The following is a 25,896-nucleotide window of genomic DNA, read 5'->3' as shown; positions in this document are numbered from 1 at the left end:
TTTCCAATCCTCTTTTGCCCCTTTAAATATGTATATATTTTTTTTTTGTTTTCATTCATGCTCTTTATTTAATTAGCCTCAGCCTTCTCCTCTTCCTTTTCAGGCTCTTCGTATCCTTCCACCTTCATGTCCTTCAGACCCAGCTCCTCCTCCTCCTCATCTGTTCTGGTGTACGTCTCCCTCTTAATCTTGGGGTCAGGCGTAGGCGGGTCAACCAGCGACTGGACGTAGCTGCTGGCAAAGGGATCAGTCAAGATGACGGTGAAGGGCTTGGTTCCCGCAATGGCATCGTCCAGGTTGGCGAAGAACTTGTCCCACTGGGACTTCTCGTCCGAGCGGAGGGAGTCGCCACCCTCGCCGGCCTCGAAGATCTGGCTGTGCAGGTCGTTGCGGACTTGGGTGAGCAGGCCCTCGACGGTGGTGAAGCGGCCGCCCAGGGTGCCTGGGTTTACGTGCAGCTCGAGCTCGGGGCACTCGAGGCCGCAGGTCTCGCTCTTGAGGATGTCACGGGCGAGGTCGACGACGCCGTCGACCTCGAGCGTGATCTTCTCGCCGTGCTCGGGGATCTCGCCACCGGTCTTGACGTCGTTGGAGCGGTAGCCGCAGGCGTCGCAGACGGTGGACATGAGGACGACTTGCTTGAAGTGGGGGATGTCGACCATCTTCATGTGCGTCGTGCAGGAGTGCATGCAGCCGGGGCAAGTGGCTGGGAAGCTGTACACCTCGTTGGGGATGATGTCGCCGTCGGCGGTCGTGCCTGGCTGGTAGCCTGGGTTGTTCAACGTAGCGTCGGCGCTGTCATCGGTATCTCCAAGGCCGAGGGCCTGGTTCTGCTCGGCCGTCCGGGCGAACTCGTGTTTCTCCCACTTGCCGACACCGTCCTTGAGGTCGGGCGCGATGAAGGAGTTGCCAGCGGGGTCGTCGACGTAGACTCGGAAGGGGAACGATTCGCCGGCCAGCATGGCCTTGGCTTTCTTGATGATCTCGGCAACCTTTTCGAAGATTTCGGGGGCCTGCTCCTTGCGCGCCTCTTGGCCCATTTCGAGGTCGTCAACGACGCCCGATAGCAGGCCCTCGACATTTGTCAGCTGGCCGCGGCCGGCGGGGATCTCGAGGTCGATCTCGATGAACTTGACGGTCGCGGTGTCGGCCTTGACGACCTGGCGGGAGAAGTCGTCGAGCGCCGTCAAGCGCAGTTCATAGTGTGTGCCCTTGGGCTGGATGGTGCCGGCGGGCTGGATCTCATTGTTCTGGAAGCCGCAGTGTTCGCAGGCGAAGGACATGATGACAACCTCGCGGAAGTAGGGGATGACGGTAAGGAGAAGTCTGGTCATGCCCTATAGAATGAGTTAGCCTCGGTATCAAAGCAAAGCGCTGCTGAAAAAAAAAAAGACAAATAAAAAGGGCAAGGCGACTGACATTTTCGTGGCAGTTCATGCACAGCGACTCGATTTCGTCCACGGGCTTAAACTCCTCCTCTGTTGAGTCGCCATTTGTGGTTGCTGATAGGCCCTGGGCCTTGTTGCCAATGGGCTCAAAGAAATTCTGCTTCTCGCTTTCGGCGGCCATTTTTGGTATCAAAGTGTTGCGAAAATATGACAAACCAAAAGAAAAAAAAGAAAAAAATCGAAAAATGTTTGTCGCAAATGCAGTTCTGTTGACTAGACGGCGGGGATCTAAAATTTTTGGAGGGGCAATTTTGATAGCGGTCGCGCGTTTATGTCATACAGGCCAGGCCAGACAACCGCAGGCGCTAGAACGTTCCCGACGCATCGCTCAGTCGCAGCGTCTAGCGGCCGGTAGTGCAGTTTGCTTCAATTTTCTCTGGCGTTTAGGCGATAGTTCCCCCAATAGTTTGAGATGGCGGGTTGCCCTTGTGTTGATCGCTGGATATGTGTATGCGAAAGAAGAGACTTGAAGGGAGCTGGTCCGTTTATTTCTTCATAAAGCTGGCCAGCGATAGCGGATTTGATTGGCGCTGCTGTTGGCCCGATAGCAGAGCCTGCAGCCCGGCCTTGCGGTTCTTCGCGCGCTTCTTGCTGCTGGCATTCGCTGTGGCCGGCTTTTGGATCTCTGTATTTGCTGTAGAATCTTGAATCTTTGACTTGGTAGCTTTACGGCGCGTAACTGCTTCAGGGGCCGAAAGAGGAATTCTGGTGATCCTGGCGCAGAAGCCGCAGGAGAGATCTTTAGACCGCTCTCTCGGAGAACCAGGTTTTGCCGTCTTGCCCGAGGCTGAAGATTGCACTTTTCTTCTCGTTGTCCTTTTTGTCCTCAATGTTTCTAGCTTGAGCTCTGTTCCCTGTCCTGGGATCATGATGTGGCCACAAGCAGCGCAGACATGCTGTCTCTGCAGGTCTGAGGGCGCCATGTCGTGAGCGTAGAGAAGCGCTGCCCGCTGGCTTAGGAGATGCGCTGATGTTTCTGGAGCTGCATTTCGAAGCATATGTGCGGCATCTGTAAGATAATTGATTGCCGGGGAATGTGCGGCTATGGATGCCATGATTTTTTATTTTACCCTCGCGGTGCCACAAACGAAGTTGGAGAGATGGCTTTGAAGCTTCAAAGTCAGAACCGTAATGGGTGAGTAAGGTGGGGTAGGGGTACCTGGATGACTTTGGTGGGGTGTCTTTAATGGCTCTAGCTATGTGCCATAGACAGCTTCAAGTTGATATTGCAATCGATAAAGCTTTTATATTTCCTTCAATTGATTTTACATATTACGCCCTCTTAATCTCCCATGTCAGCTCCTTTATGCTGACCTCCTCGCCCGCCTTCTCGTCATAGTCAAACCATTCTCCCTCTGTCAAGTCAATTCCGGTAAATTTGGTGCCGGAGTCAATCCCATCGGCCAGCCAATCACCCTTCAAAGAGGAGCGTGTTAGCCAACAGAAGTCTCATACTACCTAGTTGGAAGCTGTGACATACCTCTGGCTTAAACTCTACAAATTCCAAGCCTCTGCAGTCAAACTCAAACAGTTTCTGCGCCTTTGGTGGCTCTCCTTGTTCGTAGGCTGTGGGGGCGGCCTTGATCGACGCAGAGGATTCTCGCTGTGAGAAAATCGAATGTGTAAGGATATATCAAGCGATTCATTTAAGAACATTGTGGAAATTTACCTTGCAGTTTTTGCATCTCCAAACAAAGTTTGCTTCACCTCGGCTGCCACTCATTTCGTTGAGTTCCTGGTTGAGAACTGTGAGCTACCTAAAGTCCACTCAAATAGAGAAAGAGGCAAGATTACAAAGCGGTTTACTCCCACATAGTTGTCATGAGTCTCTCTGCAAGAAGTGCACTGCACCTTGAACATGTACCAGAACGGGTTGTCCTGGGAGTCGTCGGGGCGCAAGTTGGTGACGCTGTTTTTCGTGTGAGCGGATACGCTTTGTGAGATCGCGGGGCAAAATGTCATGGCACAAACCCCGAAAGCTCTGCAGTGAGTGTGAGGGCGAACATCTCGGGACGATTCGAGGCTCTATGCACAAATATGGAAAAGATAAATTAAGAAAATTCCAAGAATCGTTGTGATTCTCTTTTGTTTTCTCAAGAGGTAGGAATTTGCTACCGCCGTGTAGCTGATGTTAAAGAGAGCTATCATGGTGGGGGTTAAGAGCTGTAGATATAATCACGTGACGCCTAAGAAACCTCGCAGAGCAAAGTGGGAGCATCGTTCGATTTTCGACCTGGCGATTTACACCTCGAGCTTCGACTTCAATTGACGGCTGCAAAGCGCTCTGCTCCTCTCGCAATCTTGTACGCCTGTCTGCAGATGTCTGGGTGATGCAGACCATCCTTTCCAGAGCCGGAACGGCTCCTCGCAGCGGGTGCAAAGCCTGCAGCAATGCCATCGACACCCTGGGCAGGCGAGCGACCTCTGCTCGCCGCAAGCCGACCTTCACCGAGCTGTTCACCGCATGCTATAGCTCCGTATTTGCTACGGCGGCTCTGGTAGATGCTGTCAGGAAGGATGACCGCAGGAAGGAGCTGGACCGTCAGATTGAAGAGGTCCGGAAAGAAATAGCTGACCTTCAAGACTCCCGAAAACCGACTAGCTCCAGCGATTCGGAGACCCCAGAGCTTAGCCTTCGACAAATGGACATACTCTGGCGAAGTTTGAAGGATATATACAGCAATCGCCCGTACATGAAAGAGATTCACCAACCAGCAACTATTGGGCCGTCTGATCTCGTTGAAGCTCTAAAGCATGAGCATTATGGCTGCCGCAATTCCCCTAGGAAGATCGATTACGATAGGCTCGAGCGTGCAATTATGCGCGAAGAATGCGAAAAAGGAAAATACTACCGGGAACCCCGGAATCAAGCTCAGCTACTCCGCGAATCCCTGGGTACAGAACATCTAGTTCAAAAACTTCTGGATCGTACCGATTTTCTCCCTGAAGACCAATCCGGCCCCTCGCTGCAAAAAGCCAGGAGCCTACTAGAAAAAGGAACCCTAGGCTTAGGTTTTACATTCCGATCTATAGACTCAGCTCGGGCACAGGACAATACCATCCAATTAAACAAACGGTTGAGATCCTTGGTGGCCTCCTCGAATCTCAATATGAAAGAGAAAGTTGGCAGAATTTGCTATAACCTGCTAGTTTCACCACACCCACCAGATATTCACACTTACAACACACTGATTGTTGCGTTCAACAAGTCTGGTCATCACGCATTTGCTGAGGCGCTAGTAGCCTCATTTTTCCAATACCGACTCCTACAACCCACACCATCTACCTTTGTCGCCATCTTAAATCATTACAAATGCACCAATAACCACGGAAAGTTCCTGAGGGCGCTTTCATGTATCACTGGGCTCGACAACCGGACAGGTGCAAAAGTCCGCAGAAGACACGTATCAGATATCAAAATGAGCCCGGCTCTCTTACCTTGGGCTTCAGACTCCAGACGCCGAACTCTCACCGGAGATTGGATCTGGGAACATCTCCCGCTCTCTCAGCCTCTGGTGGAAGAGATCATTGGTGGTCTGCTTCACTTCAAGCTATTCGACCAAGCCGCCGCATTCTTTCTATCATGTATACAATCCGGAGTGAACATTAGCTTGGATACAGTCAAATGTTTCTTGGATGAATGCATCAATGCTCTGGACTGGAGAGCTGCAACCCGACTAACTGGCAACTTGGCACGTTCCGAAACAATACTTCAGAGGCTACTTAGAGCAGGCAATGGCGAGGGCACATCGTATATTGCTAGCCGAATACGAGTCTTGTTAGATATATGTGGTCTTGGAGCCACAGATCGGCCGCCTTCAAAGTCGCTTTTAGTCAGCTTAAAGGTTTCCGGGCCTTCTTTTGCAAAATTCCTCAACACCTTGGCCCAGGAGGCATGTTCATCGCAAGAGCCATCGGCATACAGTCGAGATATCAGCAGGTCCAAAAGCAGAGTGTTGCAACTGGAGAGTCTTTGGAAAGAATACGAGTTTGTGAGAAAGACAACTATTTCTATCGAAAGCAAGCTTCTCTACTCCGATTTCTCAACTGGGTTTCGAGCTTCAATGGCGCTCCAAATTACTCAGGCAGCCTTGGAAAGAAGCGCTCAGCTGAACCGGGAATTTGGCGAGCTGGCAGAATTCATGAGGAGCGGTGCCTTGAACGAATTCAGAGACAACCATGCTTCCCCAGAGACTATATCTCTTTTCGAAGAAGACTCACCTGTAAAGCGAGAGTCTCCAGCACGGGGTGAAGACGCGGCACATTTGAAAGAACCGGAAATCTTTGACTATGAGAAGGCGGTTGAGCCTCGAATTACAGAGCCTCGACCTAAGCAAATGCTACTGGCTTGGTCGACCTGTCTCCCTGGCGAAAGAGGGGTGTTTCAGAGAACAGCTATACATGATGTGAAGATGATGAGGACGGGATGATGAAGAGGAACTAGTCATGACCAATTCATGCTAATGACCAATCATTCTCCAAATGTATGTATATATATAAAAGTGGTTAGGAGAAGGAATTGGCATGTATGGGACGCTGCATATAGATGCTCTAACACTAGGGCTGGGAACCTACTGTACAAATATTACAGCTGCAGCCAAATTAATACGCATGCAGGGAACTATGCTAAAGCTTACTACAAGCCTCGGTTCTGGACACATCTGTGGAGGATCTTATGCTCAAAATGGCTGATCTGGGAACTAATGAGATTGATTGATTCTCCAGAAAGCAGCGGCGGCGATTAGCGCAGGGAAAAGCTACATAGCAATGGAACCTTTGAACGGTTACAGTGCTGATGGTACCGTGCTCAAAACTTCAAAAGCAAATCCCAGCGAGCAGCGGTGCCTGGCAGCACTAGAGCCAGCGGTCTTCCAGCGGTCTCAGCCGCGAGCCCACAGTGAGACAGCGGCAGCGTAGACTGGCTGGTAGGTGCCCCAGCGGCGGCAAGACCGGCATGCCGCCGTGGCTCTGAAAATGCCGAATGACAAGTCACGAGGCGCAAAGCGTGTCCACTCAGGCATCCCATGTGCTCCATGTGCTCCATGTTACTGCAAGGAATCGCTCAGGGGCCTTGACGCCAGTTTGTACGACAGCTGCTCCACCGGGGCGACCGTGGGCTCGCCTGAGTGGCGCAAAGGTCGATTCAGGGTCCTTCCGCAGACGTGGATTGGAAGCTGTTTGGCTTTCTGACGAGGTTTAAATCTGCCAAAAGTGGGCGATGACGGTGTGGAGAGTGGCATCGAACCGACTTATTTTCTGCTGCACTGGCCTTCAGCTTTTTTCCTTCTGAAATGGCAATCTCCACCGCAGGCTGGTCAAATTGAAAAAGGCGGCGTGGCCTCCAAATCTCGCATTCGCCGTTACTGCCTTTCTCCCCTGTTGTGCTGCCGCATATTCGATGGGCGGTTTGGCCACCTTTGCCGCTCCAACAGCTTAGATCTCGGACAGCCGAATTGAAAGCGCAGTATACGAAACGCGCCGTTCTCGTGACTCAACGCCACAAAACTACTGTTGGACAACGAGAATACCGGCGATCCGTTCCGTTGCTGCTGTTGCTTATCATATCCGATAGCGCCAGCGCAAGTCTGAGTATGTCTACATATATCCCCGGCTCTCGCTTCAGCCATCATCATTCTCTACCCTTGCGCCTGTGGAACGTCTAGACTCAGCGCCGCCTGGCCATGGATTGTTCGGCGGTTACCCGCATTTGTTAGAGCGTCTTGAGGAACGTGGAGGCTGGTGATCATCACGCGGTCTGCTATGGAACCTCCCAGCGCATCTGTTCTCTTCCTACCAATCCAGTTGCCCGCCCATTTAAGACTTTTCGCGCTCTGACACTTTTTTTTTCACAAGTCTCATCTGATACTCAACTGAAGCCGACAGAATCGCGGTGTTGCTTTGTAAGTGAGGAATTGCTATTCGATGCCTCCACAATACAGCTTTCACCGTTTGTGTGTCAATTGATACGATTGCCCCTCCATCACCAAGAAAAAAAAAAAAGAATCTGGCCGAAACCCCCACGCGCAGTTCTGACCAATCGGCAGTAAGGCGAGAGAAGAACAAGAAACATACCTAAAACGGAAATAAGGAGTAGACGGGAAGATTGGGAGGAAAGATGAAGTTTGGACGAAAGTGAGTTGTTTGGGGCTCATTGACCTCAAATCCCCCAAAACCGCCAAAAGGCGGCATTCACTGAGACCAGTCCTCTTCCAAAGTCTCCCGCGAAATCAAGTACCCGAATGGGCCGGCGCCTACATCAACTACAAGGGCCTTAAGAAAATCGTCAAGGCCGCCGCCGAGAAAGCCCGCAATGGCGAAACCGTAGATCCAGCAGGTGGGCTGTCTTGAAAGCTTATACCCTTTACTGAGGCTGAGCCTCTTCCCTAACTCAAAACACAACAGAGCTTTCCTTTGCCCTCGACCGCAACCTTGAAGATGTCGACGCATTCTATAACAAGAAATACGCCGAGGCTTGCCGACGTGTTGACCTCTTGCAGAATCGCTATGGACGCGTGCCCGACGTCGTCGCGACTCTGGATCAGGACGAGATTGAGGAAGTTATGGGGGCACTCTTGGAACTAAGAAGTCAGCTAAGAAACTTGCAGTGGTTTGGCGAAATAAACCGAAAAGGTTTTGTCAAGATCACGAAAAAGGCGGATAAGAAGGTTCCGGGAATCGCTTCCCAACATCGGTACATCTCGACAAAAGTTGATCCGAGACCCTTTGCACGAGACGGAAACGTCGTCAGACTGCTTGGCGAGATCAACCGGTGGCTTTCGGTGCTGGGAGATGCGCAAAGCATGGATGATTCAAAGTCAGAACGGTCTACTCGTTCATTCAGCAGATCATCAGCCAAGATATTCCTCCACATGGCCCAGGCTCAGCTTGATGCACTAGAACAAGCCGTTCGAAATAACGACGTTGCGGCTTTGCAGCAGGGATTGGCGGACGCACATGTTGTGGCATCGGAGACTTCATCGCAGCCTTTATTGCTCAATCTTTTGCAACGATCAATATCGAGCAGATCCAGGGCATGTATCACCTATCTTTTGCAAAACATTAAAGATCTCGATGAGCCTGAGGATATCAATGGTCGAAACTGCATCCACCGCCTTGTCATTCACATTGGCCGCACCAAGTCTGCGCCCACAAACGAGGATTCGAATACGTATCCAGTACCAGTCGGCACGCACTTCAACAACAGACATCTTCAGCCTGCCGTTTCTTCTGCCGTTCAGGTCAAAGAGATTAACAAATACGAATCTGCTCTTCTTAGCAAGGATGATGAAGCAGTGCAGTTGCTCGAGTTTCTGTTTGATAATATGTCCGAAAACCAGCGAGTCGCTCTGAAAACCCCCGATACACTTGGCCGCTTACCGCTTCATTATGCTGCCCAATTTGGGTTCGTCGTCGTTTGCCAAATCATCATGGCTAGGATGCAACAGTGGAATCAATTCGATGTCAAAGATGGAATTGATGCTCCCGAGTGGCAAGACAGTGATGGATATGCGCCGCTTCACCTCAGCGTTATCGGTGGCCATCCTTTGACCACCCAAGCCCTGCTCCAAGGCGAAGTATGGGAGGGTAGTAGTGAAGCGAAACCCGAAATACGGATGACTGTTGCCAAATCTGGTGCCGTTCTCGCGCTTGCTACCAAGTCCAACTACACTGTCATTGTTAAGATGCTTGTAGATGCGGGTGTTAATGTCAATTGGACTGACAAGACAGGCGAGACCGCTCTCCATGTTGCAGCCAGATTTGGCCATGATGAGTGTGCTCGCGTCATCTTGGAGAGTAAGCTGCAAAAGGCAGATGTGGAAATTGCGGAGAAGTCTTATGCCTGGACTCCTTTGCATGTTGCAGCGGTCGATGGTTCGCTTTCAGTTGTCAATTTGCTCATTGATGCTGGCGCAGATGTCTCTAAGCCAGACGCATCTGGTTGGACGGCTAAGGAACATGCGGCCTTGCGTGGACATCTGCAGATAGCAAGGCTCCTGGCGGCTCATACAAGTGACGCTGAGGCTGATACTCCCCGGACCGTGACCGCATCTCCACCGCTCAACCCTGCAGAGAGCTCCTCATCCATTGATGGCCGTCGTTCGAACGGGTCCACCCCTGCGCCGCGACCAGCTGAACTTGTAAAGACTTTTGGTCACCGTTATCTCACAAACAAGAGCATGGTGTTTGTTAGCCTCGGATCTATGGATATCCGAAAGAAGCTGGATGCGGTAACTCTCGACAGTGTCCCACTTGCGGAGGCTCACAACACACAGCTTGACACGGCCCTCTCTGTCGTGGTAACCGCTGATGGAGCTCAAGGAGAGGCAACCATTGTCGATCTCCCGGTGCACGAGCATATTGCGACCGAACCGATTGTGTTCACAACGGCTGATCCAGCCAAGGTCAAGCTTCTCTTCGATATTGTTCCGACCTACTCGGGAAACAACAAGAACAAGATTGGTCGTGCTGTGGCCCTCATGTCTTCGGTCAAACCGACAATTGGTACTGGCCGGATGAACCTGCAGGGTGACCTGTGCGTGCCAATCATGAACAGCAGCTTCGAGATTATTGGAACTGTCAACTTCAACTTTTTGGTCATTACGCCCTTTTACCATCCCAACATGGAGATCACTTCAAGGCAGACCTACTGGAAGAAGCTCTCGTCCACTATGGTTATTGGTCATCGAGGCCTCGGAAAGAATATTACTTCTAATAAATCTCTACAGCTTGGCGAGAACACATTGCCTTCGTTCATTGCGGCAGCTAATCTCGGAGCTCAGTATGTCGAGTTTGATGTCCAGCTTACCAAAGACCACGTTCCTGTCATTTATCACGACTTTTTAGTCAGTGAAACTGGTATCGATGCTCCTGTTCATACACTCACCTTGGAGCAATTTTTGCACATCAACCCCGAGTCAAGAAGATCAAACAATCGCCAAAACGGCCCAAGCCACAGCGGAAAATCCACTGTCGGCCGAACACGTAGCAGTAGCCTTACTCCTCAGCGGTCACAGTCTATGGGCTATGCTGGTAGTGGCCTGCAACAGGAGATGGAGGAGCGCATGAAGCATACCCGAGATTTCAAGGAGAAGGGATACAAGGCCAATTCACGAGGAAACTTTATTCAGGCGCCATTTGCGACGCTGGAAGACTTGTTCCGAAAGCTGCCCGAGCATGTTGGCTTCAATATTGAGATGAAGTATCCTATGCTCCACGAAAGTGAAGAGCATGAGATGGATACATATGCAGTGGAGCTGAACTCTTTCTGTGATACTGTGCTGTCCAAAGTCTACGATCTGGCCGGAGAAAGGCACATCATCTTCAGCTCTTTCAACCCTGATATCTGCTTGTGTCTCAGCTTCAAGCAGCCCTCTATCCCGATCCTGTTCCTCACGGATGCGGGTGTTTCTCCTGTTGGAGACGTCCGAGCATCATCTTTACAGGAGGCTATCCGATTCGCTAGCCGCTGGAACCTTCTTGGCATTGTTTCCGCAGCCGAGCCCCTGATCAACAGCCCTCGATTGGTGAGAGTTGTGAAGGAGAATGGACTGGTGTGCGTCAGCTATGGTACGCTTAATAATGACCCGATAATGGTTCAGGTATGTTTAGAAGAACCCCAACTGTTTCTCCTTTTTGATCGTTGGACTAACAGCATCACAGCGCCAAGTTAAAGAAGGCATCGATGCCGTTATTGTGGACAGCGTTCTAGCCATTCGTAAAGGCCTTACGAGTGCTGAATCCGCTACGGAGCAGTCAAAGAACGGAACTCCAACTATTGAAGAAACAGTTGCTGTTGCGCAGCCCATTTCAGAACAATTACAGAATTTCAGCCTGACAACGAGCACGGCAGTGTCCGGCTAAAAACAGGTGGGAAAAGGGAGAGGAGTTAAGACGAGTGTTGGCTTTACTTTGATGACTATTCTGTGGCATTTTCAACAATTTTTTGCTGGGAGAGCCTGCAACGGCCTCCCTGTTTACCTTGCATTGCGTTAGAACACAGTGGGTTTGATTCCCCCTCCCCCCTCTAATGAGCTATGCTCGAATATTTTCGAGAGATGGCATGGTTGCATGATATAGATGTGTGGCAGTAGAGATGTATTTTGACGCCCAAAAAGAGGCATCGATATGAAATAAGAACAGTTTTGTTTTACGTTTCAACTCCTATACCGTTCACGGTAGTCTAAACCTATAATTGACTGAGAATTAGAGTTCTACTGTTCATTCTCATAAATATTTAATTATAGTACAAGCAACGTGTGAAAACTATAAGCTCTACGTAGCAGATCTATCAAACACTGCCCTGAGAACCGCAATGTCATAGAATACAGCAGAAGCCCAGCTTGCAATAGTTGGGGCCCTCGGCTGAGTAGTAGCTGCTATGTAAGAATGACTATCTATATAGCATCCAGTTTTGGAGAAGATGTATAAAAATAGGGACGTGCTAGCTCCCAAGCCTTAATGAACCTTTAGGCCTGCGGAGGGAAGAACATACACTCAGTCTGACTACTACTGTCCAACGTGAGAAGGCAGATTCTGAGTATACACTCCTATACACACCCTCACCACCGCCGCAACGTACAATAAAGCGGCTTACTAGAGTATGAAAGAGGGCTGGCTGAAGCATCCACAGTGGTGCCCTCCTGTAAATCCTAGACGAGAAGGGCGAGACAATGCAGTCTATTCAATCCGGACACTTAAACAGGCGAGGTTGGACAGGCTCTTTCTCACTAGCTGGATTTAGTTTAACAAAGATTTCAGCTCCTCACCGGTCTCGAGAAGAAGCTAGCCCCCATGCTCTAGGGGCGGTTAACAAAGACAGAAAAAAAAAAAAAAAAAAAAAAAAAAAAAGAGGAGTGAGCATATCCGCAGCCCTCTCTAGGTTCTCTACTACCTAACATAGGTAAGACATACCGTCAATGCTGCAATTGGTACGTTAGTACTGTTTTGCTGCAGCTCAGTTCATGCACTTTTTGTCTTCGTTGCTCTTCTATTGACTTCTGCGGCTTCACTAGAAGTCCTACTGCCAAGAGTCAGTCGACAGGTAAGATGCTGGCCACGTCGCCTAGCCGCAGGTTGCTCGAGAGCTCTGTGCTCGTATCTTCTTTGTTTGACTAACGGGGGTCCCCTGTCGAGTTGACAGACAAGAATGCAGCCTCAAGCAAACAGATACAAGTATGCGGGTCGAAGACGGTGTTTCGGTGCAACAAGTGACCCCGCCATCTCAGAATACCGGCCGGTCATCCTCCGGTATCATGAACTTCCATGTACAATCGTAGACGCGGCTCACTCTTCCCGCTGACAACAACCGCGAGTAAACTGTATGGCGTATACACATACGTAGCGTCAGCAGAATAAACTCAAAAGAAAAAGCTTCTAGGGGCGGATAGATCCCGGGATCTAAACTAACCGAGGCGGGGACACCGGAATTCTCCGACGACATGGGTCTGCAAGCCACTCCAACTTGCCACGGCTGCGTGGAATCGTAACATCTCGCTGAGCTTTTCTTTTTTTCCCATCTCCTCTTCACTAATTTCCGCATTCAAACTTTTCTGCGTATACGCTACTATCCGTTGGTTTTCTCCGATACTGACCAATAAACGAGAAAGAGTAGTCTACGTAGTGCATATATGGCTCTTTTGGTGGAGTTCAGTAAATCAGAAGTTGGCTTGGAAAGAGCAACCTCAACGGAGGCATGCCGTTATGCGAACGGAGAGCAGGCTGCGTTAGCGGTCTTACCGAAACGGCGTTGCATCTTCGTACGTGTACGTGGTGGTCACACGAGTACGCTTCTAGCAGCTGCACACACACCCAAGGAGTATGGAGCCCATCTAGGAGGCGCTTTGATGATACCTGTCAAAGCATGTGCGACGCTTCGTTATGTTGCCGGCCCAAAACGGGCGTAGTAACGATGCCACGTAGTTTCATGGAATGAAGATCCGGAATCGCCATGTGTCCGCAAAGTGGTAATTGCCGCCCATGGTTTGAAGTATACAGTCCATAGCACAGAGCGACTGTCCGATGTGGCAAGAGTATCCTTGTTGGTAATCTGTTTCAGCTCGCAGTTTTGACTTAGCAGGCTGGACTGACCGTGTCTGAGCTGCCACCCCTTGTAACACAGCCTGAGTGGTAATAGCGCGATGGATCGGGGCTTTGGTGTTCCGGCTCCCCAGCCATGGGTGCCAGATTTGACGATATCCAATACAGCCAATTTCCACTAAAACTTCAGCTCGTAACCCTTGCAGACGAGTTTCACCGAGTGGAGACCGCTGCAATGATGACTTGGAGACAAAAAGCACTAGAAGAAAGGGAGGTCACGAAAGTGCTTCTTAACGTCAATCAAATGACGCATACCGGGTTCTTGGAACTCCATTGCGGTTCTCCAATTGGAACCGACAGGCGTAGTCTAATGGTGCTCACATGCATACAAATACTGCAAAGCAAATATGACAACCCACTGAACACGGTTATCCGCCACTGTATTTCAGCTCACACAGACAGCTGAAAATTTACTCAACATACCGCTACTATTCCTTGTTCAATATTGGGAACAGAAGCCGGGCCAATAAGCAGATGAACAGCGAGAAGAGAGAAGCGCATAACTCCCTGCGTAGCGGAGGTAGCTATGAATGATAGAAGCGTTCTTTATTCATCTCTCAGTTTGAACATCTAGAACGTGGGGTTAAATGTCTTGTATTGCTGATGGTCTTTGATAGGGGTATAGAAGTGTATTATGGGGTTGACTGTCTCCTAGTCATATCTCACCCACCATTTTTTTTTTTCGTAGACTATACTTCTTAAATAACCACGCTGCATTTCTATCGCTTTAGAGTCTGTATGATATTTGATAGACTCGATGTTGTGCTGGAATACTAAGTGCACTCTCGCTCAATGCAGCACTTTCTTGCTGATTGCTGCTGAAGTAACCACCAGATCCACTGCGAGCACAAGATCTTGTTTAGCCATAAATATTTCGATGTTAGGACTGTAAATCGTAACGCTGCATTTTGCTCCTCAGTATGACAGTACAAGATTTTGTGTACTATAATGTGTAGTTTGACAGAGTTGATTTCGGTTACTTGTAAACAGTGCTACCTCTATTAGTACGCATACATCCAAACATCACTTTCACTGAACAAGTGGGGAAAAGGGAGCTTGCTTGCATGACCTGAGTCACAGCGTAAATAGCAACCTCAAAATTCCAATCCGTGACACTGTATAAGTCCTAGACAATGATTAGTTGGCTCGTCCCGTTTTTAACAATTGTTAAGAGAAGAGTTTCATCTCTAAAACCACGTTGAAGCATTTGGGTCCAAAAGTGTCTGTCCTGTTTCAGGTGCCTCGGCAATTGAACTTCTTTGTTGCAGTCATGGTGATAAGACTCCTCGTGTTCTCGGCATCATGTGCGTATTCACGTCGTATTTCGAATAGAACCCAAGTTAAGTGGGTAATTATGCAACATGATTTGCGCGTTTCAGATCGACAAAAAGTGGAATACCAGAGCTGCGGCTAAACGTGACAGCGGCCAAGACTGGCATCGATTAGAGACAATCAACTGGTGATCATCGTCGGCGTCTTTCCGCAGCCATGAACACACCGGCGGCCTAAGATGCGGGAGCTAGGTGGAAAATAACCGAATGCGGCGTTCCGGCATACAGATAAAAATGCGGAGGAAGTGAAAGGCCAGGCGGAAATGCAAGAAAGATTCTGGGAGCACGATCACTGCCTCATGGGTGTCCAGTCTAAGCAAGCCAATACTTCTTAAAAAGGAATGTCGAATGGCGCTCCAGCCGACTAGCCATCCTAGAGGTGCTCTTTGAGGTATTCCACTGCTGCTTTTTGCTTGTGGCATCGATTGCGCTAAAGAGCATGTAAGCCCGCGTTCGATGCATTAGGCAGGACGGCAGTGGTGATGCTGACCACCACTTAGTCGGCATCCGCAAGGGATTTACTGTTCCTGAAACGCTCGCTAGTGATTCTTTTGATCGGCTCCAGGCCGCGTTTAGATCCCACCACGTGGATAACAGCGGTCGGGTTAATATATCAATTGCCAGCGCAGGTCATTCTTGGACTAGTAATTCGTAAACCTGAACGAGACGTACTGTCTATATTTGTCATTTTGTTTCGCGCTGGTGCTTTGCATACGTAGGAACTAGGTGAAACATCAATCTTGATACTCGGCCTTCCTAGGAGCGAGATCGCTGTCTAGGCTAAGCCCTGATATGCTTCCAGATGAGTAGCGGGTAATTAAAGTGCTCAGTTGAGTTGACCATGTAGAACAACGTTTTGGCGAATCAACACTCGCGCCCAGTAGAGCTATGTTGTACCGATAGGTACGCTTTAAGAGCAGCATAATGTGCGAGCAATATCGCACAAACTCTGAGGCGTTTTCGTCTAGTCCGCTTTGTAGGAATAATGCTGCGGGACCGTTTTCGACGTTTCACTCGGTATACTCTTGGATTTATCATTTCTGATTAGCACTCTGTAGCCAATGGCAAGATTTGGCTAAGAGACTGCCCATTGAGTCACTTGATTGGAGACGATGGAGCCCAGGCAATGAACCCTGGTCGGTTCCATGATCTACTAATGCAATATTAGAACAATTATAGGCATGGATCTTGACCCTCTCTCCACTAATTTTACCTGCCGAGGACTGACCCAACCCCCTCTCGAGCTTGAATCAATAGGAGCGCTTCCCAGCGGGTTCTTAGCTGTGCTACTACAACGCCGTGACTGGCAAAAAAACCGGCGTCGGATGGGTGGTAAGACACACATGCGGGTTGATGTATGTATGTACAGTAGATGGGGCCTTCGGAGATCCAGCCTCAGGGAATAGTGAGCGTCAGGCGTGCTCTACAAGCACTTGGCCTTGATTAGCGGGTCTCTGTCCGGGCCGCTGACGCTGCAGGCAAAGCAAGGTTGATTGATAACTTGGTTCAACAAAAATCCGGGTACATACCCTGGCGCAAGCATGGCAAAGCGTTTGACTAGGCATTGCCTCCGTGAATCCCTATCACCGAAATAGCTGGGGGTTCAGGGAAGGATGGAGATCCTTCTCCTCCATAGCTGGGCGGAGTTCCTGGCGATGCTACCGCCCAAGCGTCGTCTGATCTATTTGCATTAGCATACTTCCTAGCCGTCAACGCGAGTGACGTCCACGCTTGCTTGCCTGTGTTTCTTGGCTCTGTGAGTGTATTCGCTAGGTTGGCAGTGGTAGTAAGTAAATGATATGCAGGAAGATGCATGTCGTTATCCACTACCTAATAAGAGATGATGCATGGGTCGGAGAAGCCATTTCCCGCACGGCAGGCCTGACGTAGGTACTGGTACTTGAATGCAACCCTAGAAACCTCTTGAGGTACCTCCTTGCTTGGGTAGGTACCTACTGTAGCACAAGTAGTTGTTAATAACATGGCTAGGATGAATGGTTGTATCTCACACGTGGTAAATACCTCCCCAAGCGACCACGTGGAAATCCTCCTTTTGCCTGCAATAGCACATCATTTTTGGCTTTAGTGCAAGCTGTATAATTTCCACTGCCATTGTTTTCGCCCTATGAAACAAACAAGCAAAGGATCAAACAAACAGGTAAACAGAAAACAACAGAGGGTGTGGTGTAGCTGGAGTTTGGGATGATCGAATTATCAAGAGCACATCAGCCGGCAGCCAGCTGAACTTGTGCCACCAACTTCATCTTGTTCAAGTGGGAGTCAGTAAAATGCATATCCATCTCCATCTACTGTATGCGGATGGGCACTACGGAGTACTAATCCCATCTCCAGGAACACATACGAACCATGCGTGCGAGGGATGCGTCTGAAGGAGCAGAGCGAGGATATACGAGAATACACAATCACTGTCAACTCGACCCAACGGCCGGCCGCCTTGCGCAGCAGCCGCGGTGGAGCATCTGGTTCTTCGGCCCCCTCAGTATCTGCACGTCGCCGTCTCCACCTCTGTCTCCTCACGCTTTGCTGCCGGGAGCACCGAGGTATGAAGTAGATGTATCAATAAGTTACAAGTAACACTTCGGTATGTGGGAGTATCCACTGGGCTTGGATAATAGGTATTGGCTCAAAAACAGGCCGAGCAGGGTACAGCGTGTGATATAGGTTCTTAGTGCAGTAGATCAACGTGAAGCTAATGACAATACTATGATTCGGCATAGAGTGCTTGGTGGATATAAGCGAGGCGACAGCGGAGGGCATTTGGTATAGCAAGGATATTATCACTCATATATGTAGTACATGTACCAATTAACCCGTGCATTTTGGCCGCTGCCAATAGGCCTGGTTTACTCCTCATGGGATCCAACTACCTAGATAAGTATGCTCCATAACCGTATCTACATATTACATATTACATATATATAGATTCAGCCTCGCGTAATACCCACCAAAACAGCAACCAATATTTGCTGATGCTATAGACAAGGTATAAGTGATAAAAATACTCATTGAGCTGAGCCCAGAACCACGTCCTTACGTACAGGCCGCATACAGAGTGCCTGCTAATCAAACAGGTGCGCTGGCTGCAAGAAATCCTCCTTGGCTGGGGAAACAATATGAGCTGCATCACACACACTCTTCCACGCAGGCATCCCAGTCGGGCTGGTCTGGGTGGAGAAAGGCATCTTGGTGAGCCCTGACTAGAGTTTAGCGGCAGATCCGGCGCACGTCCATCCGGCAACCCCATGGCCGTTGTTTCACCCGCCTAGGTACATTATGGTGATTTGGTCTGTCAAAATGAACATCGGGCCAAGGCTCTCCGCAAAATGGCGACGCACAGGCGGGATCCATCTCGTTGGCAGGCTCCCTCGTGCTAAATGCTGTGTAAATGCACAGCTATAGCAAGGTTCAGAGGCTATAGCGTCCGCGCTCATCACTTTTTGTGATAATGACTTGTAGTAGCACTCTGCAATAGCTCTTCCCCATACAAGTAAGCACAGCATGCCATCCACTCAATAGCACATGCTCCCAAGGAGTCTCCACTTCTACTACTACTACTTGGTTCTATTTCTTTTCTTTTAATATACTTGTGCCTCGTTTTACTCACACTCTCTCCTTTGCTACCGGCCACTCCACGTTATGGCGATCCTCCAATCGAAATAAAACACGCCTTGGAGTGCGGGCTGCTTCATTAAGTACATGCAGAGTATGTTGTACGCGATGATATGTTCCATGCGTGTAATCTTAGCTTCCAAGGCATATCACAAAACGATCTACTCTGTACGAGTATAATTCACCTCGTTCAATAGATGTGTGTCCAATACCACTCACTCCTCCGGCCTCCACCCCTGAATGCCCGCTAGCCAATACTCTACTAGTGGCATCAAAGCCACGCCATTTTCCTTGTCCTGGCATCAATCAAGTTCCCGGAGAAGTCCTTATGGTTGTCCTCCACTTCCGAGGCCATGTTCGGGATTTAGCTTGGGCGCATTGTAGCTATCTGGAGAGAAGCGGGCGAGCTCCATGTTGAGTTTTGCTCCCCTCCTTTGTTTTACCTTGCGTATTCCCCGTGCCTCATGATGAAACACTCACGAGACCCTCCACGGCTTACCTGCAACAGAGAGCTTATCTTGATGTCTATACTAAACTCAATCGAGCGAGAGTTTTGGGTCTATATGCCGAGCCCAAATTATTACAATGGCAACCATACAATAGCTAACCTGAAATGACTAGATAGTGTGCCTTCAAGGTTCCCATATGCCTAATTAGGATGGCTCTGAAGGAGAAGAAAGAGAGAGGAGGGGGGGTTTAGTTTTTGATCTGCCCTCCTACTGATGCCCCTGCTATACACTATACACGATTTCGTCAAAAGCGTCCAATGTATTCCCGCACGGCTGTGACCAAGAATACTAGGTAGCTATTTTACTTACATGTAGCTTAGCGTTTTGGAGGCGGCTATCAATTCTCCATCGATAGCTATATCGCGCTTGCCGAACCCCTGCTTCGTTCAGTGCATCACGTCGGCGATTATATTACAATTCTATGTTTATTTACCTCTCACAACCAATGGTATGCACCTCATACATCACCTATATATACGGCATCACTTCTTTTCTTACCCCTCCGCTTTGCAACCATCATGGATTATCCCACAGGCCTTGCCTTTCATTGATGAGACGTCAGAACGGCTCTGGAAGAAAAAGAAGAAACAACCCCCCATTCCTTCTAATTATTTCCCCCCCTTCTTTTTGATACATTCTCTCTTCACACTTCCCTCCTCATTTTATATCAATACCACAAAGCTCGCACTCATCGCTTTGCCCAAGCCTAGCGTGACCAATCTCAGCCTATCATTACAGCAGGCTTGTGTCCAACACTCTGGAGTGACTTGCATTCGACTGGCCTATCAAATTCATCTCCCTGCTAGCACACACCACTAAGCCTATTATTAAGACCAACTCTTTCACTCCCTTCTTACCTACGTTACGCAACGCCTCTGCGGCTACATTCATTATTACGTAGTGCTAGTTCCGGATCTTCCCTCCCAATTCTGCGGTGGCAGTGGATTACTATCTGCAAGGTTCTTCCAACTCGTTTCTGGTCGCCTATTGGGTCCATTAAGTCTGGCTGGCACAGTCTAGGATCCGCAATTGGACTGGTGTTGAATCTACTGGCCTCTTACACCCCAGACATTCATTTATTTCCCAGCTTCAGCTGAGCTAGCAGACTCCGTCCTAGGATCTGCAGAGGATAAGAGTACATATAGTCGGGCGTACATATATCTCTCCCTGGTATCCCCGTTTACCAACCATATTTACCTTCTTTTGTCACATCCATTACATTCATTCATCTCACTGAGTATAAAACCCAACCAAATCTGGCATCTTCCATCCAACACAACCTCAATCGGCTAAAACAGTACCACTGGGCATACTCAGACAAACCCCCCATTTCTCTGATACAGTCGCAACTCACAATGAGCTCCCAGAGATTAATGTGCGAGCCTGACTTTCGACCATTTCGCTGCAAATGGGAGTCGTGTACCAAGGTAAGAGAAACAATTCGCTGCGCGAGCCTGATTGTTCTTACATGGGTACTAATGTACTTGCAGGCTTTCAAGCGAAGATCAGATCTGACGAGGCATTATAAAATCCACACAGACGACCGACCACACCCATGCACGGCGCCTGGCTGTGAAAAGCGGTTTATTCAGCGCAGTGCTCTCGTTGTCCACACTCGAACGCATACCGGTGAGAAGCCGCACGAGTGCCAATTCCTTGGCTGCATAAAAAGGTTCTCAGATGTATGTTGCATGCAATTACAAGCCGATTGATGGAAACAAAAGCTCACAATACGAATAGTCTTCAAGCCTTTCCAGACATCGCCATGTACATACCAGAAAACGCCCTCGTAGGTGTGGACATATAGAATGTCCCAATGGGTAAGATCTCTCATCTGACTCAAAAAGCAGAAGCATAACTAACTCTATTTAGCTTCTGTCGCCGAAAGGTCTTAATAAAACAAGAACACCAGCTTCAGCAGCGTAATTTCTTCCGTATTCCAAGAGGAGAAAGCGCCTCTGATTCAGAGTCAAGCCGGTCGCCATCTACAACTGCTCAGCCAGATACTCCTCAGTCTCTCCAGGACAATATGATTCCACAAGTTTCGGTATTTCAGGAGAGCGCAGCTGAATTCTCACCATCTGTGGATCCGCTGGATGAGCAAGAATATAGCTATGGCATAGACAAGCTATTTGACAACGACGAACTATTGGCTACCCAATATCACTGCTTGACTGAGCAAGCGCACCAACCTACAATCAATATGACAGGCCCATCTCTGAGTCTCGCCAACACGTCAAATAGAGGAGCTACTGCTCTACAGACAACTTCACTATTCCACTTCGTCATGCCGCCATATGGTGAAATTGGTCATAACTATCCTCTATTAAACAATTTCAACGCATCTTCAATGGAGCAACGTGAGAGAGGAATGATATACTCTCAACAGTCACATCATTCTCAGCAGAAAATGCCAATCGCAGCAGAGCAGATCCTAAACCATACAGTAGAGGACTATAGTACTCCTGTGCTGATCAAATCTGAGCCGTGGTTTGGATTCGGATCTCTCTTTATTTGAACGGTCAATGCGCTGCTGGGACTAGACATGGTCTCAAGCGTGTTTAAATAAAAGATAAAGTAAACAGGGAAAAAATAAAAAAAATAAAAAAAAATAAAAATAAAAAATAAAAAAATTGGGCAAATCTAGGAGATATTAGAAGTTTAGTAGGAGTAGGCAGGCTTTTTTCGGGCCTGTCAAACGGCACTTTGTACAATTACAAGCTTTCTACCAGGTTGTGGTAGCCGCGTTATATGAAAATTTAGGTATACGTATTGGTAATGCTATTGATGGGGAATTCTATGTATGAGTTATAGCTTTATATGAACGAAATGAAATTTTACTGTATTTATTTATTTTAAACTTTCAACAATGCTTATCCTTAAACAACACGTACTTCAATGATAAAAATACAGTCCTGCGCCGCCTGGAACCATAGTAACAGTGCTGGAGCTAAGGATTTCCTAAAACGGAATGACAAGCCGGCCTTTTCTACGTGCTTCTATCATGTGACACGTCACAAGGTCCCTTGATGGAAGCTGACTAAGGCGCGGTGAAGGCTCGGAAAAGCTGGTCGACCGATCGTCGCCGATATGCTGGAGCCGATTGAGTGGCAAGTTCTCTCCCATTCCCAAACGCGAGTCCAGTCGGCATGATGAGGACTTGGGGGTAGCATTTTGCATTCGGAAATCCCCTCATCCACGACCAACTACCATTCCCTTTCTCAGCGATTGGAAAGGCAAACGATTCCAACCTCAGTCTTCTCTCGGCATTGCTGGAGCAGGCGGGCCTCTCGATAGCGCCAGGCCCCGGCCGGACAGGCTGCTACACCACGTCATACGACAGGACAGCATTGGCTGCCACTCGTCTCATTGCTTCTTATCTTCTTCCCTCCCGATTATCGCTGGGCTTGACATTCAACATTCAATTCTTGCCTTGACATAGGCGACGTCATTCGTGACGATGGCGTTCCACGGTGGTTTGCTGCCTGTAAGTACCAACCCGCCTCCCATCATCCATGCCGAACTGAGCGCCCTTTGAATTCCGAAAACCGAAGCCAGGTGCTGACCGGTCATCAAACAGTCAATGGCAGCAGCCGCAGCGGACACTTTGCCTTCGATAACAAACACTCTTGCGAGACCCTGGCGACCTTCCCCCGTGCCCCGCCAGCAAATCGATGCGACTGCTACAACCGAGACTGCGCGAACAGAGTCGTCTGCCGAGGCGACAGAGAAGGTGGGAATACTCCATGCTCCTTGCAAATCATTTACACGCATTCATCGATCTAACTTTTGATGATGTATTTAGTCGACGCGGATCCAGTTGCCCGATTTCCTCCAACAAGCACCACTGTACGTTTCTAAGGCTATCACCCCCAGTGCGATGGCGCCAACCGACATTCGCGCTTCCGTCTCTGGATTGGGTCGGGTTGGTTTGCTCGCAGCGAATCCAATCCTCCGACGACCTTTCTTCCAGCCCATCAACACTGTCTCGCCTCCTCTGGTCAATCTGTTCATGCGATCTACCCCCGCCGTCTCAACCCCGCTACGCGCAATGTCCACGACCCGGGTTCTTTCCGGAACACTCGGTATGCAGCACAGAGGCTTTGGAACAGCAAATGGAATTTCTCGCAGTCAATTAGCCTCTGTCGAAGAATCAGCAAACAGGAACCCCGGAAACGCAAATCTTCAAAACGCCTTCTATCAGCTTCTTTTGAGAGCCAACATGCCTGGCATCTTGGTGGAAAGATATCAAACTGGCCGTTTCGCGACAAATGCAGGTACTGAGGACGCTTACAAGAGGGCACTGGCTGCTCTCAACAGTGGCACAAGCACCGTGGCTACAGCTACAGCGACACCTGGATTTGCCCGTGGCCAATGGGCAGGAAACGAACAGGCCATCGCTAATGCCGCTCTCAGTGGCTCGATGGGCGTCAAGGGAGAACCAATCCACGTTGTCGTCCAAGAATCCACTCGGTCGCTTGTCTTTCGCTGGGTCAAGTTTTTCGCTACCTTCATTGTTTTCACCTACTTGTGTTTTGCAGCTGTGACAATCCTGATTGAGACGCTGAGCACCTTCAGACGTGGTCCAGGCGCCAAGGCCGACTCTGAGGTCAAGGCTGAAAAACAGACAACTCGGTTTGACGATGTTCATGGATGCGACGAGGCCAAAGAAGAGCTACAAGAGGTGGTCGAATTCCTGCGCAACCCCGAGAGTTTCTCCGACCTTGGTGCTAAGCTGCCCAAAGGAGTTCTGCTAGTTGGTCCCCCCGGTACTGGAAAGACGCTTCTCGCTCGGGCTGTTGCCGGAGAAGCTGGTGTTCCTTTCTTCTACATGTCTGGAAGTGAATTTGATGAAATCTTTGTCGGTGTTGGAGCCAAACGCGTTCGAGAACTGTTCGCAGCGGCCAAGGCCAAGTCCCCTGCTATCATCTTCATTGACGAACTGGATGCGATTGGCGGAAAGCGTAACCCAAGGGATCAAGCTCACTCCAAGCAGACCTTGAATCAACTGCTTACAGAACTTGATGGATTCGACACGGACACTAAGATTATCATCATGGCAGCTACCAACTTGCCCAAACTTCTTGACAAGGCTCTTACCCGGCCTGGACGGTTCGATCGACATATCAACGTGGATTTGCCGGACGTTCGCGGCCGCATTGCCATTTTGAAGCACCATGCCAAGAAGATCAGGCTGTCACCTGATGTGGACCTTGAATCCATTGCTGCACGCGCTCCTGGACAATCTGGCGCTGATCTCGAGAACATGCTAAACGTCGCGGCGCTGCGCGCTAGCAGGGCCAAGGCTCGTGAGGTTTCTAAGAATGACATTGACTGGGCATTCGACCGCATCACCATGGGCGCAGAGAGAAAGTCAATGGTGGTGACAGAGAAGGAGAAGGAAATGACTGCATACCACGAGGCTGGCCACGCTCTTGTCCAACTGTTCGAAAAGGAAAGCTCCAACAGACTCTACAAGGTTACGATTCTTCCCAAGGGACCTTCTCTGGGCCATACTGCTCATGTTCCTGCCATGGACAAGTACTCTTACACTGCGGCCGAATACATGTCCAACATCCGCGTGCTCCTCGGAGGCAAGATGGCAGAAGAGATGCGATACGGCGACGATAAAGTCACTTCCGGTGTTTCCAATGTAAGCGAAGCCTTTCCCTACCGACTTGATATGAAAATGTGTGCTAATTACTGCCATAGGATCTCGAGAGGGCTACTGATTTGAGTTTCATGATGGTCACCAACTTTGGCATGTCCAATGCTCTGGGGCCCGTTGAATACGGCAGACGATATGAGAATCTCAGCTCTGAGACCAAGGCTTTGATTGAAGGCGAAGTCCAGAAGTCGCTAAGGAAATCCTACGAAGATGTGAGAAAACTATTGACGGAAAAGCGGAAGGAGCTTGATCTTCTGGCGCAGGCACTGGTTCAGTACGAAACGCTGGATAAAGATGAGGTAGAGAAGGTGATTCGGGGAGAGAAGCTGCTTGACCGGACAGTTGTACCCAAAGGACCACTAACTCTACCAATCCCTGACGACATTCCTCAGCCCCCCGGCCTGGGCGTTCCTCAACCTCACCCACCCATTACACCAGCTCCTCCAGCTTCTGCTAAATCATCTGCTACATAAGAAATATGGTGGCATTGGCGATGCCAAAGAGAAGGTCGTGGCTGAGTTGTGTTGGAATGATTTGGTATAGCGGAGCAAAATACGGTATGCGATGAAGTGATAGATATCGAGCTGGGAAAGTGGGAAACCCACACCTCCTTCTGTTATGTACATGGAGCTCTTCATTTCGCAGTGGACAAAGGGATCTTGGCTATCAAGCAAGCCGAAGCGTTTTTTTTTTTTTTTTCTCATTGGGAATAATTTTCCACATTCGGACTATTTGAAAAGGCAGGTCAAAGCAAAACCGGTCCCAGTGGCGTGGATGACTTTGTACCCGTTTATTTCCTACCATGGTATGTGTTTGGAGAGAGAGGGAGCTACGTCTAACCGGGAAACGTACGGGTAGAGAGAGAGGCCGGGAGCAGCGAGGCGTGGTCTGAAATGAATGCATTTGAACCAGAAGCTGGCTCTCGGAGGGCGGAGGAGGGTATTTCTTGATGACGAAATGCTACTGTACTGTATTACAAAATTTTATCTTGTACATTTGATCACCGCTGGATTTTTTATATACCTCGGAATATGACTGTTTCTCGTTTCACTCTGTTCCATCCATGAAGCATGAAGCATAATAAAACTATAGACCTGGATGAGAGTTCTGGTGAGATTTGGGAATTCCCAGGCGCTTGTACCTGCATAAGGCAAATATCATTTACGTGTATATACGGAGTATTGTTCCCGGGGATAAAGAAATTCCCAATCCTG

At 49.2% G+C, this 25,896-nt stretch overlaps 7 protein-coding genes across 7 annotated transcripts; 4 read left to right on the top strand and 3 right to left on the bottom strand.

Moving 5' to 3' along the window:
* Positions 1–68: 68 nt before the first annotated feature.
* On the bottom strand, positions 69–1,569 carry TrAFT101_005015 (uncharacterized protein; the record flags this gene model as incomplete). Its single annotated transcript, XM_024900366.1, has 2 exons — positions 69–1,337; positions 1,420–1,569. The coding sequence occupies 2 exons, from the start codon at positions 1,567–1,569 to the stop codon at positions 69–71; spliced, it is 1,419 nt and encodes a 472-aa protein (XP_024759618.1).
* A 364-nt stretch (positions 1,570–1,933) lies between these two features.
* TrAFT101_005014 (uncharacterized protein) lies at positions 1,934–2,503 on the bottom strand (the record flags this gene model as incomplete). Its single annotated transcript, XM_024905755.2, has 1 exon — positions 1,934–2,503. One exon carries the CDS (start codon positions 2,501–2,503, stop codon positions 1,934–1,936), a length of 570 nt encoding a protein of 189 aa, XP_024759619.1.
* Positions 2,504–2,619: 116 nt separating this feature from the next.
* TrAFT101_005013 (uncharacterized protein) lies at positions 2,620–3,559 on the bottom strand. The gene is made up of 5 exons (XM_024908277.2): positions 3,420–3,559; positions 3,243–3,357; positions 3,118–3,183; positions 2,929–3,051; positions 2,620–2,864 (listed from the first exon to the last, which is right to left on the bottom strand). Exons 1-5 carry the CDS (start codon positions 3,452–3,454, stop codon positions 2,721–2,723), a joined length of 483 nt encoding a protein of 160 aa, XP_024759620.1. The 5' UTR covers positions 3,455–3,559; the 3' UTR covers positions 2,620–2,720.
* A 219-nt stretch (positions 3,560–3,778) lies between these two features.
* TrAFT101_005012 (uncharacterized protein) lies at positions 3,779–5,878 on the top strand (the record flags this gene model as incomplete). The annotated part of the gene is made up of 1 exon (XM_066127354.1): positions 3,779–5,878. One exon carries the CDS (start codon positions 3,779–3,781, stop codon positions 5,876–5,878), a length of 2,100 nt encoding a protein of 699 aa, XP_065983465.1.
* A 1,685-nt stretch (positions 5,879–7,563) lies between these two features.
* TrAFT101_005011 (uncharacterized protein) lies at positions 7,564–11,309 on the top strand (the record flags this gene model as incomplete). Its single annotated transcript, XM_066127353.1, has 4 exons — positions 7,564–7,580; positions 7,664–7,782; positions 7,851–11,047; positions 11,109–11,309. 4 exons carry the CDS (start codon positions 7,564–7,566, stop codon positions 11,307–11,309), a joined length of 3,534 nt encoding a protein of 1,177 aa, XP_065983464.1.
* An 8,222-nt stretch (positions 11,310–19,531) lies between these two features.
* On the top strand, positions 19,532–21,602 carry TrAFT101_005010 (uncharacterized protein). The gene is made up of 4 exons (XM_066127352.1): positions 19,532–20,441; positions 20,505–20,696; positions 20,755–20,834; positions 20,887–21,602. The coding sequence occupies exons 1-4, from the start codon at positions 20,370–20,372 to the stop codon at positions 21,530–21,532; spliced, it is 990 nt and encodes a 329-aa protein (XP_065983463.1). The 5' UTR covers positions 19,532–20,369; the 3' UTR covers positions 21,533–21,602.
* A 516-nt stretch (positions 21,603–22,118) lies between these two features.
* Positions 22,119–25,728, top strand: TrAFT101_005009 (uncharacterized protein). Its single transcript, XM_024906763.2, has 4 exons — positions 22,119–22,501; positions 22,595–22,747; positions 22,820–24,667; positions 24,727–25,728. Exons 1-4 carry the CDS (start codon positions 22,475–22,477, stop codon positions 25,153–25,155), a joined length of 2,457 nt encoding a protein of 818 aa, XP_024759626.1. The 5' UTR covers positions 22,119–22,474; the 3' UTR covers positions 25,156–25,728.
* The last annotated feature ends 168 nt before the right edge of the window (positions 25,729–25,896 follow it).

Source organism: Trichoderma asperellum, chromosome 3, assembly GCF_020647865.1.
Source record: "Trichoderma asperellum chromosome 3, complete sequence".
Taxonomy (NCBI): Eukaryota; Fungi; Ascomycota; class Sordariomycetes; order Hypocreales; family Hypocreaceae; genus Trichoderma; species Trichoderma asperellum.
This window is presented reverse-complemented; position numbering and strand designations above follow the sequence as displayed.

Bases quoted from the DNA above. Each gene is read 5' to 3' on its own strand.
- TrAFT101_005013 (XM_024908277.2), bottom strand. From the start codon at position 3,454: ATGTTCGCCCTCACACTCACTGCAGAGCTTTCGGG. The intron at 3,358-3,419 runs GTTTGTGCCATG...CACGAAAAACAG, and splicing joins CTCACTGCAGAGCTTTCGGG to CGTCACCAACTTGCGCCCCG. The intron at 3,052-3,117 runs GTAAATTTCCAC...ATTTTCTCACAG, and splicing joins GGAGATGCAAAAACTGCAAG to CGAGAATCCTCTGCGTCGAT.
- TrAFT101_005010 (XM_066127352.1), top strand. From the start codon at position 20,370: ATGAGCTCCCAGAGATTAATGTGCGAGCCTGACTTTCGACCATTTCGC. The intron at 20,442-20,504 runs GTAAGAGAAACA...ATGTACTTGCAG, and splicing joins AATGGGAGTCGTGTACCAAG to GCTTTCAAGCGAAGATCAGA. The intron at 20,835-20,886 runs GTAAGATCTCTC...AACTCTATTTAG, and splicing joins CATATAGAATGTCCCAATGG to CTTCTGTCGCCGAAAGGTCT.
- TrAFT101_005009 (XM_024906763.2), top strand. From the start codon at position 22,475: ATGGCGTTCCACGGTGGTTTGCTGCCT. The intron at 22,502-22,594 runs GTAAGTACCAAC...GTCATCAAACAG, and splicing joins TCCACGGTGGTTTGCTGCCT to TCAATGGCAGCAGCCGCAGC. The intron at 24,668-24,726 runs GTAAGCGAAGCC...TTACTGCCATAG, and splicing joins TCACTTCCGGTGTTTCCAAT to GATCTCGAGAGGGCTACTGA.